This window comes from Lepidothrix coronata, unplaced genomic scaffold, assembly GCF_001604755.1.
Source record: "Lepidothrix coronata isolate B3197 unplaced genomic scaffold, Lepidothrix_coronata-1.0 Scaffold57, whole genome shotgun sequence".
In the NCBI taxonomy this organism is placed as follows: domain Eukaryota; kingdom Metazoa; phylum Chordata; class Aves; order Passeriformes; family Pipridae; genus Lepidothrix; species Lepidothrix coronata.
In genome coordinates this window covers 4,396,045-4,409,853 of record NW_016690237.1, presented here as the reverse complement: position 1 = coordinate 4,409,853, position 13,809 = coordinate 4,396,045, and the positions used below count along the sequence as shown (strand labels likewise).

Genomic DNA, 13,809 nt, shown 5'->3' with positions numbered 1-13,809 from the left:
AACCTGTGTTTAAAAGACTTTTTTTCTTGTTGGAAAATTGCCTACTTCAGTGTTACCTATAAAATTCCCATGAAAGACATGCATAGAAAAAAAGTGTCTTCCTAAAAGTCTCATTTGATATGATTTGTAGTAATGAGCAAGTATATATTGTCTGTTTGAAAATGTGTAGTTTTGAAGCTGTGTTTACTTGGGCATAATAGGTGCAAATGACTGTGCTGGCAGTGCATGTCTTATCCTGTTCAATGTAGAGAGAACAAAGTATGATGCTGTTCTCTAGAATCAATTGTGCAGGATGAAAGCTGCTTTAATTTCTGTTTGTGTTTATGCAGGTGATCAAATGACTTAAATAAGGATTGTTTTCTCCTTCATACAGCAGCTGTTGCTTTTGAGATGTGCTGGCCCCCATAGTGCAAGAGGTGATGAATGGTTTGTGGTCTGACTGATAGATGTCGCTTCAGCAGACTATTTGCAAGGACTTTGCACTTCTGACGTCTTATTCTAACCAATCGATCTAGCCTTGGTTATTGGCATAATTAACATGGTGCTGTGTGTCACTGTTTTCATGCCTGAAGTGAACTCTGATGAACTTAGGTCTAAGTGCCCTTCTTTCTCTCCACTGCTCACTCTGGTAGGTCAGTCCTCCGCAGTGTATTTGATGAAGTAATCCAGGTGGATGTGCTTGACAGTGCTGACTCAGTCCATTTGGCTCTAATGCAGAGGCCAGAACTGGGTGTAACCTTTACTAAGCTTCACTGTTGGACTCTTACTCAATTCAGCAAATGTGTGTTCATGGATGCGGACACTTTGGTGAGTAGAGTGGGAGCTGTGGAAACATTTGGGTCTGTCTCCTCAGTGTGGGATAATTCCTTGTCAGGCAGCCTATCGGCCTGTGAAGTGACCAGATTTGCTGCTCACAGTTTTGCTGGCTGCATAAAAATAAATTAATTCTTAGGGAAAGTAGCCTCAGGATTGTCATCAAAAGAGATCACAAACTCACTCTGTGCACAGAGGCTTCTGATAGATGTTTAAAATAGATCTCTCTCATATACTTTTGTTTCTAATTATTCTGGTCAGGAAGGCAGGCTGGTTTTAAAATGGAAAAAAAACTTCCAGAAACATTAATTACTTTTTTTTTAAAGCTTTTAGAAGTATAGAGATAAAAAATGGCCATAATTTTGACACAGACAATCATGTCAGCCTTCCCTTGCACTTTCACGGCTCACTTTGAAAGTCTGGGATACATTTTAATTTAGTAGAATAGTATTTGAATCAGAAACCAAATTAAGTTATTCTTCTTGAGGAGAGAGGCTTATGATTTCCTGATTTACATTAAAGTTAAAGGAGGAAGGCAAATTTCATCTTTGTTTTAAATTCAATTAAGTAATCTTTTTCCTAAAAAAATTTTCTTCTGGTTTTCACTGTTATAGGTGGGGTCTTGACTTTCAGTGACTGCACAGCTATCTTTCCATCAACTTTAAATGTCATCTGGGCCTTAACCTGATTGATTTTCTCACTTTTGTGTGAAGCTTAAAAACCAAAGAACTTAACTTACATTAGAAAACTGGTAGCAAGATATGGTTTTTCTACTACTCCTTGCTAGCCCAAATTATTTAGATTCACAGTTTTCATTCAGGTCTGCGGCGGTTACTGAGAATAATGAACTATGAAAGGTGAGCTAAGAAAGAAGGAAACTGTGTATTTTCAGAGTATGTTATAATATTTAAAAGGACCTTCTAGATGGTCTCCAAGGTTCATGAAATAATAACACAGGCTCTGCGCTTTTATCAGAGAAATCTTGGAGAGCCACAATCAATGTTCCCTTATTATATTAAAAATAGGGGTTCTGACCCCTAGCACAATTTACATTGCCAATACTTTTATGCCCTGAAAGCCATATACTAGACCAAACTAGCAATTTACTGCATTGGTACTAATTTAGCAATTCGTGTTTTAGATAAACATTTCTTCTAAGATTTTCTTCCTTTTCCTGCTCTCTCTAAGGTGCTTTGCAATGTTGATGAATTGTTTGATCGAGAAGAGTTTTCAGCAGCTCCCGATTCTGGCTGGCCTGACTGCTTTAATAGTGGAGTATTTGTGTTCCGTCCCTCTTTGAAAACTTACAACCTACTGCTCCAGTTTGCTGCTGAACATGGCAGCTTTGATGGTAAGGGGCAAGGCATAAGGAATGAAGTGCAAGTCATAGTTTCCATGCTATCAGGCAGAAAAGAGGAAAGCAGGAGTTCTCTGCGCTTTATGTAATTCTGCCCCACAAAGAATTAAAGGTGCAGAACTTTGCCTCTTATGCTGTATTTAAGACCTGTTGATTTAATGTGGACTGTGCTTCCCAGAAAAGGGCAATGAAGGGACATTGGATCTGAATCTTGCTCAGTAAGTTTTAATTTTGCTGTCTGGCTTAGGAGAGAGAAATACAGCTGATCTTCAGTCTTCTGCTCTGAGGGAGACCAAAACCCTACTCCTTTCTTCATATTTTACAATAGAACTTCATTTGCACTGAACTTGCATCGGAGTGAATCAGGTATTATTCACTTGTACCTGCTCACATGGCCATATTTTCAAGCCCAAGTTGCTGTCCCACGAACACACCACTCTCATTCCCATGCTTGGATGTGAAATTTTGATATAAATTTGAGTGTACACATAATACATAATTCTGATAATACTGTTTTATGTATTCTTTAGGAGGTGATCAAGGATTGTTGAATAGCTTCTTCAGCAACTGGGCAACAGCAGATATTGGCAAACACTTACCTTTCCTCTATAACTTAAGCAGCAGTGCTGTATACACCTATGTTCCTGCTTTCAATCAGTAAGTAGTAACACTTCTGACTGACTGTAAACCTCTGTAATTTGTTAACAAACATCCTTCTGTAAGAGAGAGTAATAGTGGCATATTCTGTTGATGAGAAATTACAGTAGTAACAAATGATCTTGCGTAAAAGCCATGCAATAGAAGCTTAAATGCAATATGAATGTCTTGCATCTGGACACAGGGAGAGTCCCAGAGTTCTCTACACTGTCTCATGTTCTTTCAGAGAAGCTTCTTTCATGTTTGAAAAGATGTAATTACTTTGGCATTAGGTTCTGACAGCTCTACTTTTAAACTTGTTCCTTTCATTTTGAGTAATTTCTATGAGAAACAGTTGGAGTTGTTGTTTAAATTTTTTGAACCATTTCTTAGGTTCTTCTGTGAAACAAAATCTGTGCTACTAATTATATGACTTCAGACAATGCAGTTGAAAAATTTTCAGGTAAAAAGAAAGTTGGATTTAAGGTGTTATAAATTTCTGTTCCAGTTGCACAATACACTCTTACTGGGACGTTAAATTAGGTCAATATAATTAGTAGTAATTTTTAATATGAAATCAGTAATAACCAATTATGTTGATTTAATATTTGAAGTGGTATTTGTTTGTGAACAGAGCATGCAGGAGGACTGGAAATGGTACTGCATGAGCCTGTCAGTTTCCTTCATGAGCTTTTCTACTAGAATGAGCAGTTGGAAGCGAATGGCAATGCAACATTTTGTATTTTAAATGAGATGACTTAAACTAATAAGATAGAAAAAAAAATTAAAACATATACTCATCTTGAATGTGTTACTGCTGCAAAATGTCCAATTATCTCACCTGTGAGAGTATGTGTGTTTCTTTAGGAGTTTATATGTGCTAAAAAAATATTTAATGTATGTTTGATCTCTACAGTTTTGGTAGAGATGCCAAAGTTGTTCACTTCTTGGGAGCGACAAAGCCCTGGAACTACAAATACAACCTTCAGACAAAGAGAGTTATGCAGGATGACACAACCTCTGGATCTTTTCATCAACTATCATTTCTTGCCCTCTGGTGGAATATATACAGTGCCAGTATACTGCCTTTGTTAGAAAAACTTCAAAAGATGGAAGAATCAGAATCCAAGGAATGCAAGGTAACTGATAAGGAGTTAGTTGGAATATGTTGAAATCAAAAACAAAAATTCTGAAAATTTTATGTTTTTAGAGGAAGAAATTACATGATGTGGTGGGCTAACCCTGGCTGGACCCCAGGTGCCCACCAAAGCCACTCTATCGCTCCTCTCCTCAGCTGGACAGGGAGAGAAAATATAACGAAAGGCTCATGGGTCCGGATAAGGACAGGGAGAGATCACTCACCAGGTACTGTCACAGGTGAAACAGGCTCAACTTGGGGAAACGAATCAAATTTATTACCAGTCAAATCAGAGTAGGGTAATGAGAAATAAACCCAAAACTTAGAACAACTTTCCCCCATCCCTCCGTTCTTTCTGGACTCAACTTAACTTCCTATTTTCTCTACCTCCTCCCTGCAGTAGCACATGGGGATGGGGAATGGGGGCTGTGGTCAGTTTATCATGTGTTGTTTTTGCTGCTCCTTCCTCCTCAGGGGGAGGACTCCTCACTCTCTTCCCCTGCTCCAGTGTGGGATCCCTCCCACAGAAGACAGTCCTCCATGGATTTTTCCAACATGAGTCCTTCCCATGGGCTGCAGTTTTTCATTAAGTACTCCAGCACGGGCTTTCCTTCCATGGAGTGCAGTCCTTCAGGAACAGACTGCTCCAGCATGAGTCCTCCATGGAGTCACAAATCCTGCGAGCAAACCTGAGTGCAGGCTCCTCTCTCCATGGCTCCACAGGTCCTGCCAGGAATCTGCTTCAGTGTGGGCTTCCCATGAGGTTGCAACCTCCTTCAGGCATCCACTGGCTCCAGTATAGGGTCCTCCACAAGCTGCAGGGGGGCAGCTGCCTCACCATGGTCTGCTCCATGGTCTGCAGGGATGTCTCTGCTCAGGCACCTGGAGCACCTCCTCCACCTCCTTCTGCACTGATCTTGGTGTCTGCAGGGTTGCTGCTCTCACATATTCTCACTCCTCCACCTGCAGTTGTCCAGTTACACAGCAACTTTTCCTCCTTCTTAAATCTGTTATCCCAGAGGTGCTATCACCGTCAGTAATGGGCTTGGCCTTGGCCAGTGGCAGGTCCATCTTGGAGCCAGTGAGCATTGGCTCCATTGGACATGGGGGAAGCTTCTAGCAGCTTCTCACAGAAGCTACTCCTGTAGCCCCCCACTGTCGTAGGGTATCTGTCAGTAGGTCTTGGTCCGTGAAGAAAAGAAAACACACACACAAACAGAGTGATGAGACAAGAGGTGTCTGCTGCTTCAGAGCAGTAGGCAGGTTTTATTGAGCTCGCTGGGCCCTACTTTCCCACAGACATAATGTAAATATATTTTCACAAAAACACCTAGGAATTTAACACCTGCACACAATCAACAACCTCGTCCTTGTACTGTTATCCTTTTCTAGATAACTCCCTAAAACTCAAGGCTGTGTCCATGGGAATGTTTAATTAGCCTCGCTGTTCTTCATGGGAAAGGCCTCACACCCTGCAATATTTCAAGCTCCTCAAGTTTCAGGGGTCCCGGGGGCTTCGTGGACCTGCCACTTCCCCCCACACCCTGGTACCAAAACCTTGCCGTGTAATCCCAATACAGGGGGTCTGTTGATTGGTAGTAGCACTGATTACTTGTAGAAGCATCCAAAGTAGCAGTTTGGAAAGCCAATAGTACTAAAAACCCCTCCTAAAGATTTACCGCAGCCCTCTTCTTAATTTATAAACTGTTTTTTTGGCAATGTATGTGCATAGATTCTGCAAATTAAAGACCAATTAGCTGAGGAAGGTGGTAATCTGGCTCTGAAACAAACAGACTTTTGTTTTTCTTGAAGCTAAGTTGATATAGACCATCAAACTAATCCTTGAATTATAATAAAATTTCACCTTTTCAGAACTGCATTATAAGTTGTTTCATGATAGTCATAACAAATAAATCAGGATTGCGAAAGCAGAGTTAATTACACTTAGGATGTTATACACAGTACTCCTATGTCACGAAACATTTACTGATCTCTATGCTTTTTTTCTTCTTTGGAGGAAATGCAGCAATCTATGCTTTTCATGAATAGAATAAAAAAATCTGTTGATAAATAGATGATTTCTTTGGGACCAGTAGCATAAAGTAATGTATAGAAGTACAATTTTTAATTTTGTATCCAGACATGACATATTAGATCACATTTATGCATATGTAAATATTTCTTAATTTTTTGTAATGTTAAATTATTACCATCCTTGAACTAATTGCATAGTCCCATAGGATCAGTTGAACAATTACCATCAGGGAATAATTTCATGATGTTAACAATTTGTTAACATCATGACAAATTGGAAGGCAGAGCAAGGAATGGGTATTTTTTGATCTTATACTTTAACATGCTTTATTTTTAAGACGTGCATTAAAGAAATACTTTAAATATGGTAACATGAAGGTGGAAATACCTGTTAGATTTACCTCGTGATTATGCTGGCATGCTCATGAGTGCAAAAATCTAAACTGCTCTGAATCTAGGACTGCCCACTTTTTTTTGCATTAACTTATTCCTTTCATGCTGAAATCTCTCTAAGGAAGTGCAGCTGTTGTAAATAAGATATTACTTTTCTGAAAAATTGTATTTTAGTGGTGAGATGTTCTTGTTTTTGTTAGCACACTTTCAATGGAGTTGAAATTACACTGAAGAAGGTCAGTCCTTGTGTGGCCAATTCGCAGCAAATGCCTGAGCTTCCAGAGCAGGCAAATGAAATAAATCCCACAGTGTGTTCACCTGAGGAACTCACTTTTGAAGCTGTAAGTATGTTGTATATTACTATTTGCACTAACAAAGTAAAATTATATACTAAAAAGAGATTCTTTCATTATGCTTCTGATCTGGGAGATTTTATCTTCAATTTAGCTGTAGCTCTTGAATGTTCTTGCTGGCATCAAAAATAGTCTAAAGGGTATTTATTTTTTTTAATCTTAAGTCATGCATACTTGAGGTGTCTGGAGGTTGAAAGAGTTTGCATTATATTTTAGGAAGAGGTTACTTATTCAAAGTTGTTAGGTACTTAATAAAATGTAATATAAAAAAATCTGTTACCAAAGTAATATTTTGAATATCAATAGTCTTGTGAATTAATATATTTAAAACTAGAATCCTTTCTATCACTCCTCTGTAGAACTTTTTTTTCCCCTCAAATGTTGATCCAGAAAACTGTTCCCAAAATTTCTGTGATTTGGGCAACAAGGAGAGTCTTGAAAGAATCCACTAATGAACATTTCAGTCTTCCTGTCTTTTGTCACTTTTCTTGTATTTGTGTATTTCTGTTGCACCGGGTCCCTTAATTGTATGCAGGAATTAAGTTGGACAGAATAACAGAATGCTTCTGCAGGTATAAGTCATTACACCTTGTCTGATAAACCGTGCTATGCAAGGTACAATTGGGAGAAAATAAAATTAGTGTTCTAATGTCATCTGCTATTGTAACTTGTGGACTGCTCTCTAGTAAGATGAAGACAACTTTTAATATGTTCAGTGCTTCATCTCTTTAGACTATAGTTACTCCATAAAGTAAAACTGTAGTCTCCCTTTCCAGGGGCTTAAGGAAAATTGTGAGCCTTTCAGCTCTATAATTTTAAAATAATTTATTTGCAAAGAATGTATTTTCTTGTGTGCCTCATGCATCTGACTCCATTGGGAAAGCTCAAACCAAATAGGAACACATTATCAAGGTGTTTGTTTGGGGTAAAAAAAATTATAATGTTCACTTCAAGTAGTTTCATTAAAATTTTATTTTCTATTATTATTTCAATTACTAGGATTGTTTATGAGAAGACCATATTAATTAGAAAGAAATAGCCTGATTCTCTTCTTACTTAGGAATACCATCATTCCACTTTTTGTTGCTTTGCTTCAGTAGTCTTGTGGGATTGTTTTTGGGGAAAAGACTTCAGGATGGGGTCTGCCTACTCATTTATGTTTCGGTATTTGTCAAAGGCAAATATTTGGGACAATATTTTATGGGCAATCTATTTTGCCTCTGTTTTGGAATACATTGTTCTGTTCTTATTTCATACATATAAAAAGCTTATGCATCATAGAGGAAGCTGTTACCCTAAAATGAGATTTTTCCCATTGAGGTTTGACCTCAAGAATGGTAGGTGTCCGAGGCTGTATCTGTAGTCACTGAAGAATGACAGACACTTTGAACCTATCTTAGGATGAGATGAACTGCCCTATGGAGGTATTTGTCCTAGATTAATTACAGTAAGAATTTTGATTCAATGCCATTTTGATAGCTCAAGCTAGATGAGATGAATTTTCTCCTTGGTCATAATGTCCTTCCTTGCTTTTCCTCCCATCACTACTTTCCCCTACCCCAAGACTGAAAGCTATTGTATTGTATGAACGAAAAAATATTCTCCTAATAAAACCTCAGTGGCTGTATTTTAGCAACCTGTATATGAAGTTGAACCAAGCGATTCTAGCGTCCATCTCTCTGAGCCTGACAGACCTTCAGAACAACCTGTGTCCCATCCTGCATTTCAGGAAACCTCAGAACTGGTACATGTAGCTTTGTGCATTGTACATCTGTTGGTGATTGCATGCATGTCTTAGCTGCCAACATATTTTTTGGGAAATCTCAACTAATTATGATGCAATGTGCAAATAAATTCTTTAATCTTTTAGCTATGTAATTTCTTAACTGCTTCCAATACTGGGGTATGATCCCTTTCTAGTGTTCTTTTCAAAACTTGGAGTTTTTAAATGGGTATTTTGTGTGCTAACCCCCAAGTAATCAATGCATGGTGTTAATTTTAGTTCTCCAATACTAATACAAGCAAAACTGTTTGGGTTTTTTGTTTGTTTGTTCTGTTTTCTTTGATTGTGGGGTTTTTTGTTTGTTTTTTTTTTTTTTTTAATCTGCTGAAGTGATATTTCCAAGCAAGTGGAAAGGGAATCTGCAGTAGCCTAACCGACTAGGCTTTCCTTTGTGATCTTGCACTGCATTTATGGATACTTGCACATGTGGGTGGTGTGAGAATAGGAACAGACTTAGTGTTGATGGCCTTGACAGGGTGTCAAGGCCTTGTAAGGTACACAACACAGCCATTTTCCTAATGAGGCCTTTTGTATGATTGTGAAGCACTGTGGTGAAATACTTTAAGACTGAGAAAAACACCTGTAGCTCCCCTGCAGCCAGAGGTGTTTGGGTCCTGGCTGAAATTCTTCATTTCAAAAAACACAATCATTCCAGTCTTCTTGTTAATTGCATCCAGAGCTGTTGATAAGACTTGCTAATGACAAAGAATCTTCCTGCTATACTGCTACTCAAAAATTAAATACAAATGCATACTGCATGTTTGCATATATAGGGAGCAAGCACGCTCTTCAGAGTATATACTCATGTTTAGAGTGATGATGGTTGCAGGAAGGATAGGATATATCGGAAGGATGCAGTACCTAAGCATATAGTGTCCTGTTGGCTGTTTGAAATACCTTACCTTGTCTTGCACAAGTCCTGTGCCTCGTCTGCCCGAAACTGGCAGATATAATGGATATACCAGGGCATTTAGGCAGTTTAAGCCACTGATTCCTGCCCATTAAGTTCTGTTCTGAAACACTTGTATAATGAATTTGTGAGGGCTTTAGTAGAAGGTCATTCTAATTGATTTCAATTTTGTTTATAACATGAGTTGTTTGCCTTTAAGCCTCTTCGAGTAGTACTGAAAGCAGGTTTTCAGTGGCTGCTTTGATTAGTCCTTGTTATATTTCACTTTTATTACAGATTATAATTGTTGGGATGTTCCCTTTTTACTGGCATTGGTCAAGCAGGGACACAATTTATCTTTTATGTGGTTGAAATTATTGCTAATAATGTCTTGCATTTGTGCACCTATGATAATTGTGAATTCCAGTTCAAGGTCAAGTTTTGGACTCTCATTCAAAATGAACTAGCTACTGGTATAAAGAATAGTGTCAATCTTTTGAATTAATTTGTGCAAGCCATGTGTCTCACATGTGCTAAATAATACTGATCTCACTGGTGTTCACATAAAACAAATGACCAAAAATTCTAGAAATGTATGTTCACATGAAAGCCTACTGAAAACAAGATTTGCACAGATAAATAGTTACACTTTATTGTAGGTGTTATTCTACTCTAAACAGACCATATTTGTAAAATTTTTATTGTGTTGTTGCTGAGTATACCAAGGTTTGAGTAAAGATCAGTAAAATAAGTGTTTGGTATGTTCAAAGATGCTATGGAAAGTAGTAAACGCATGGGAAAATGATCTCACATTATCAAAACAGGAATGGAGGAATGGATGTTTCAATAGTTTGTTTTATTGTTTGAACTGGGAGTGTACAATGCAGAAGTTTGACCATTAAGGCTTAACATCACAACATTGAAATGAGAACAACCAAATGACTGTTCTCCCACTGTTCTGCTTCTTCCCACAGAACGAGGTTGCAGATTCTGTTTCAGAGCTGTCTATTCACCTTAAACCAGCAAAACCAATTCCAGAAGATGAGCGGAGAAAATGGGAGGAAGGGCGCATGGACTATATGGGGAAAGATGCTTTTGAACATATCAAAAAGAAACTGGATGCATTTTTACATTAAGATAGAGTGTACTGTAAAGGCCATCATGATATATGTTTCTTCTATAAATGCAATTCTTGAATACTTGGCTATATTAACAGTTTACCTGATGCCAGTAGTTATTATGGATCCTCATAGATTCTTGGAGGAGATTAACAGATACAGACTCTTTTATTTTTTTTTTTAACTTTTAAGTGTGCCTCATCTTTATTGTTACTTATGTCTCATCTTCATTATTCTCCAACAGTGCCTTCTAAAGAATTATGAATGGTATGCTCTGAGTATGATCTCTCATGTATTTATCACTCTTCCCTGTTCCTCCCCATAGCATTCTGCAGAAACAGTCATGAATGGGAAACATGCTGAAAATTGAGATTATTTTGGAAGTTGAGTTTATTTCCCAGACTGAGATTATTCCTGAAGTACTTATAAATAACACTATAAAGCTATTTAAATAAAAAACTTGTTCCAGAAACCAAATTAATGCTTTCAAGGGCAACCATGATGTAGATTTCAATATGAGAAAACAGTGAGGAGATGAAATCCTGTCCTGATTGGAGTCTGCAACAAAACATTTTAATTTAAATATGATTAGGATTAGAGGAACTTTAGACTTCATCTGAGATCACTAATGGATGTTCTGTGTTTGTCTGTTTATAACTAGTGTAAGGAAGAGTGGTTTAAAACTCTTAAGACAGACTGGTAATGTATGTTAACCTTTTATATTGTTGCTATAGGATACTGTTGCTTTTTAAAAGATTGTTAGCTTTACTTGCATATTCTGAGTTGTGTAGTCAGAGGAAGAAACACGGATGGTATGGTGTAAACCTTCCGGTGCTTTATATAAATTCGTTTACAATACTTCAAACTGCAGCTGATAAAGGCTTCCTTCTCACTCAGGATGATAGCCCCATATTACAGGCAATTTGAGTGCAACTGAAAACACAATTGGCACTTGTTTTAGTAAACAGGCCCTTTGAAGATATTTTAAACAATAGCTGTGTGTGGGAACCAATAAATCTGTGAGGGTTGTTCCAGAAAAAATCTACTGATGAGATGCCATTTTATTAAGAATACTTATGGGGGATTGTTTTGTGAATTTGGGTATTTAAATTTGACTTATCTCAGCGAGTTTGCCTTAACAAACAAGAAAAAGTACTTTCTTTCAAAGTAAAAAACTTTGAAAGAAAGGATCTTGACAGTCATGCTAATATAACAGGTTTGACACAGTTATCTGTAACCTCACTCAGTATTAGAATAAAAATTCTGCAGTGATGATGCAGGACTTGAAACATTTTGGTCTTAATATGTCACCAATTTTGGTAGAGATATACATAATGAAATAACTTGGGAATTCTGTTTCAAAATGCTGTTACATTATGCATAAAAGGGATCACCATAGGTGTTAGTGGAGAAAAAAAAGCAGATAGGAGGGAAGAAGAAATTTTTATTTCTTTTTCCTCCATCAAAAAGGATGTGAGGGTGGGGCAGAGAATACTTGCACAAATTGGGAAATTAATGAAAGAAATTAAAAGTCCTTTAAAAGAAGAAAAACATATCTCTCAGCATCTTAGAATTACTTTCTAATAATCACAATAGTGGACTTGCTTTTACTTTTGTAGGATTTTTCTGATTTTTATCTAGTTCTCATTTATTCTAAACAGTCTTAAAGAGTGAAACTCGTTGTGTCTTCTGCGTATAAGCTTCTAGGTTAAGTTAGATGTTTTAGGGTCAACAGAGAAATGGGGAAGAATCATCTCCCTTTGACTAACCTGGGGACCCTTGATAGCCTGCGTCTTTCTGGGTAGGTGACCTTCACATGTTAGCGCAGGTAGGTGCATTCTACCTCTTGGTGCTGTGGCCCAGTGCAGTGCTGTGTGGAGATGGCAGCAGCTGCAGTGTCCTCTTACTCACATGGCATTTGATGTGCTGATTAGCCCTGTTTCTTTGTGATCCTTGTGCACTTCTGAGAAAGTTCTTTGTTTTAAAAGCATTGTTGCTAACATAATTCAAACAGGTTTTGAAGACTATAAAACTAGTCATCAATGTGAACTCATGCTTCGGGGAGGTGTACATTTTACAGGGCACATTAATTAGATTAAGAGAGAAAAATTACTGATGTGAAATCAGTAACTGAAAGGTTTTTTATATAGGTGTATGAGTGTAGTAAAAGGAGCTGTGATTGGACATGTCAAACGGTTAGTATGTAAAATGGTACTGTGTGGCTTATACAATGTTTTGCAAAGAATGTACATTAATGTAATGGAAATAAAAGAAATGGAAAAGACATATGAAGTCATGTACTTATCAGATGATGCAGAGTTACAGGTTGTTTGCACTGTGCCAGGGATTATTATTTGTGACTGAGTAGTTACTTTAATTTTTTTTTAATTTTACTTAATTGCTTTTGAGACATTTAGCATTACCTGCTGAGCAGAATTAAAAGGTTAGACTTATAATTATTTCTACAGACATACATAATTATAATGTTTAGGATCTCTTGAATTAGCAGAACAGTATTTTGTTTATTGTATTTCATGGAAAAGTGTAGCTGTTAAAGGCCCTGCCCAAGTTTTTACGTCCTGTCTTCACATAAAAAAAAAAGTTGAACTAATTACACATAATGTAGTGTTGTAGTGGCTTCTAGCACATGACTGTTGTCACCAATGTGTGAGAAGGGAAAATCTTGTATGGGACTCCATAATTTGCAAGTGCTATGCTTCAGGCAGCATTCTGTGCTTTTATGGACATCATTCTGAAATCCTGGGATCACAGGCAGGTCTGAGGGGTGTTATGGGCTGCATGCTGCCATGAACCACGGGGTTTCCTACGTCAAAACACGACTTGGGGAGAAAAAACTTACCAAGCTTTACCTGGAATTTTTCCACATTAAACTGTGGTATAGCCCTAAGTATTGCTAGGATGAAGAAAGTTAAAAAGTGTGGGCTATTGCTGTGTGGCAGACCGTATTTAAAGAGGACAGCTTGTGTTTAAAACAAAACATGCTGATACTACTTCTGTCATGTGCTTGGAGTTATTCATAGCCTGATTTAGAGGGTAATTTTATTTGCCATACAACAATTTTATTGGGTGCTCTTCATGTATAAACAGGAGATAGTGTGGGTTAAACATGTGGGCTAATACACTTTTGTAGCCTACAGTAAAGGAGATATTCATGAAATATCACTTTTCTTAATGCCTGGTGTCTTGTGAGGACTCTTCCAACTGGGTTATTCTTCGTAAATAAGAAGTTTTCTTTGTCTCTCTGGTTCATTCAACTCACAATTGTTTTTCTGAA

At 37.5% G+C, this 13,809-nt stretch overlaps 1 protein-coding gene across 2 annotated transcripts; it reads left to right on the top strand.

The window, feature by feature from the left end:
* The first annotated feature begins 289 nt into the window (after positions 1-289).
* Positions 290-12,785, top strand: GYG2 (glycogenin 2). 2 transcript variants are annotated; one of them, XM_017816675.1, is made up of 7 exons: positions 290-807; positions 2,002-2,164; positions 2,701-2,827; positions 3,723-3,945; positions 6,572-6,712; positions 8,344-8,468; positions 10,371-10,484. In XM_017816675.1, coding segments are annotated over exons 1-7 (876 nt in total). In that variant the 5' UTR covers positions 290-711; the 3' UTR covers positions 10,372-10,484. The 2 variants fall into 2 exon arrangements, with proteins under 2 accessions (XP_017672164.1, XP_017672163.1); XM_017816674.1 differs by having other exon boundaries at positions 295-807; positions 8,358-8,468; positions 10,371-12,785.
* The last annotated feature ends 1,024 nt before the right edge of the window (positions 12,786-13,809 follow it).

Excerpts from the sequence above, each read along its gene's own strand:
- GYG2 (XM_017816674.1), top strand. The coding sequence starts at position 712 with ATGCAGAGGCCAGAACTGGGTGTAACCTTTACTAAGCTTCACTGTTGG. Across the intron at positions 3,946-6,571 it reads CAGAATCCAAGGAATGCAAG|CACACTTTCAATGGAGTTGA; the intron begins GTAACTGATAAG and ends TGTTTTTGTTAG. Across the intron at positions 8,469-10,370 it reads TTCAGGAAACCTCAGAACTG|AACGAGGTTGCAGATTCTGT; the intron begins GTACATGTAGCT and ends TTCTTCCCACAG.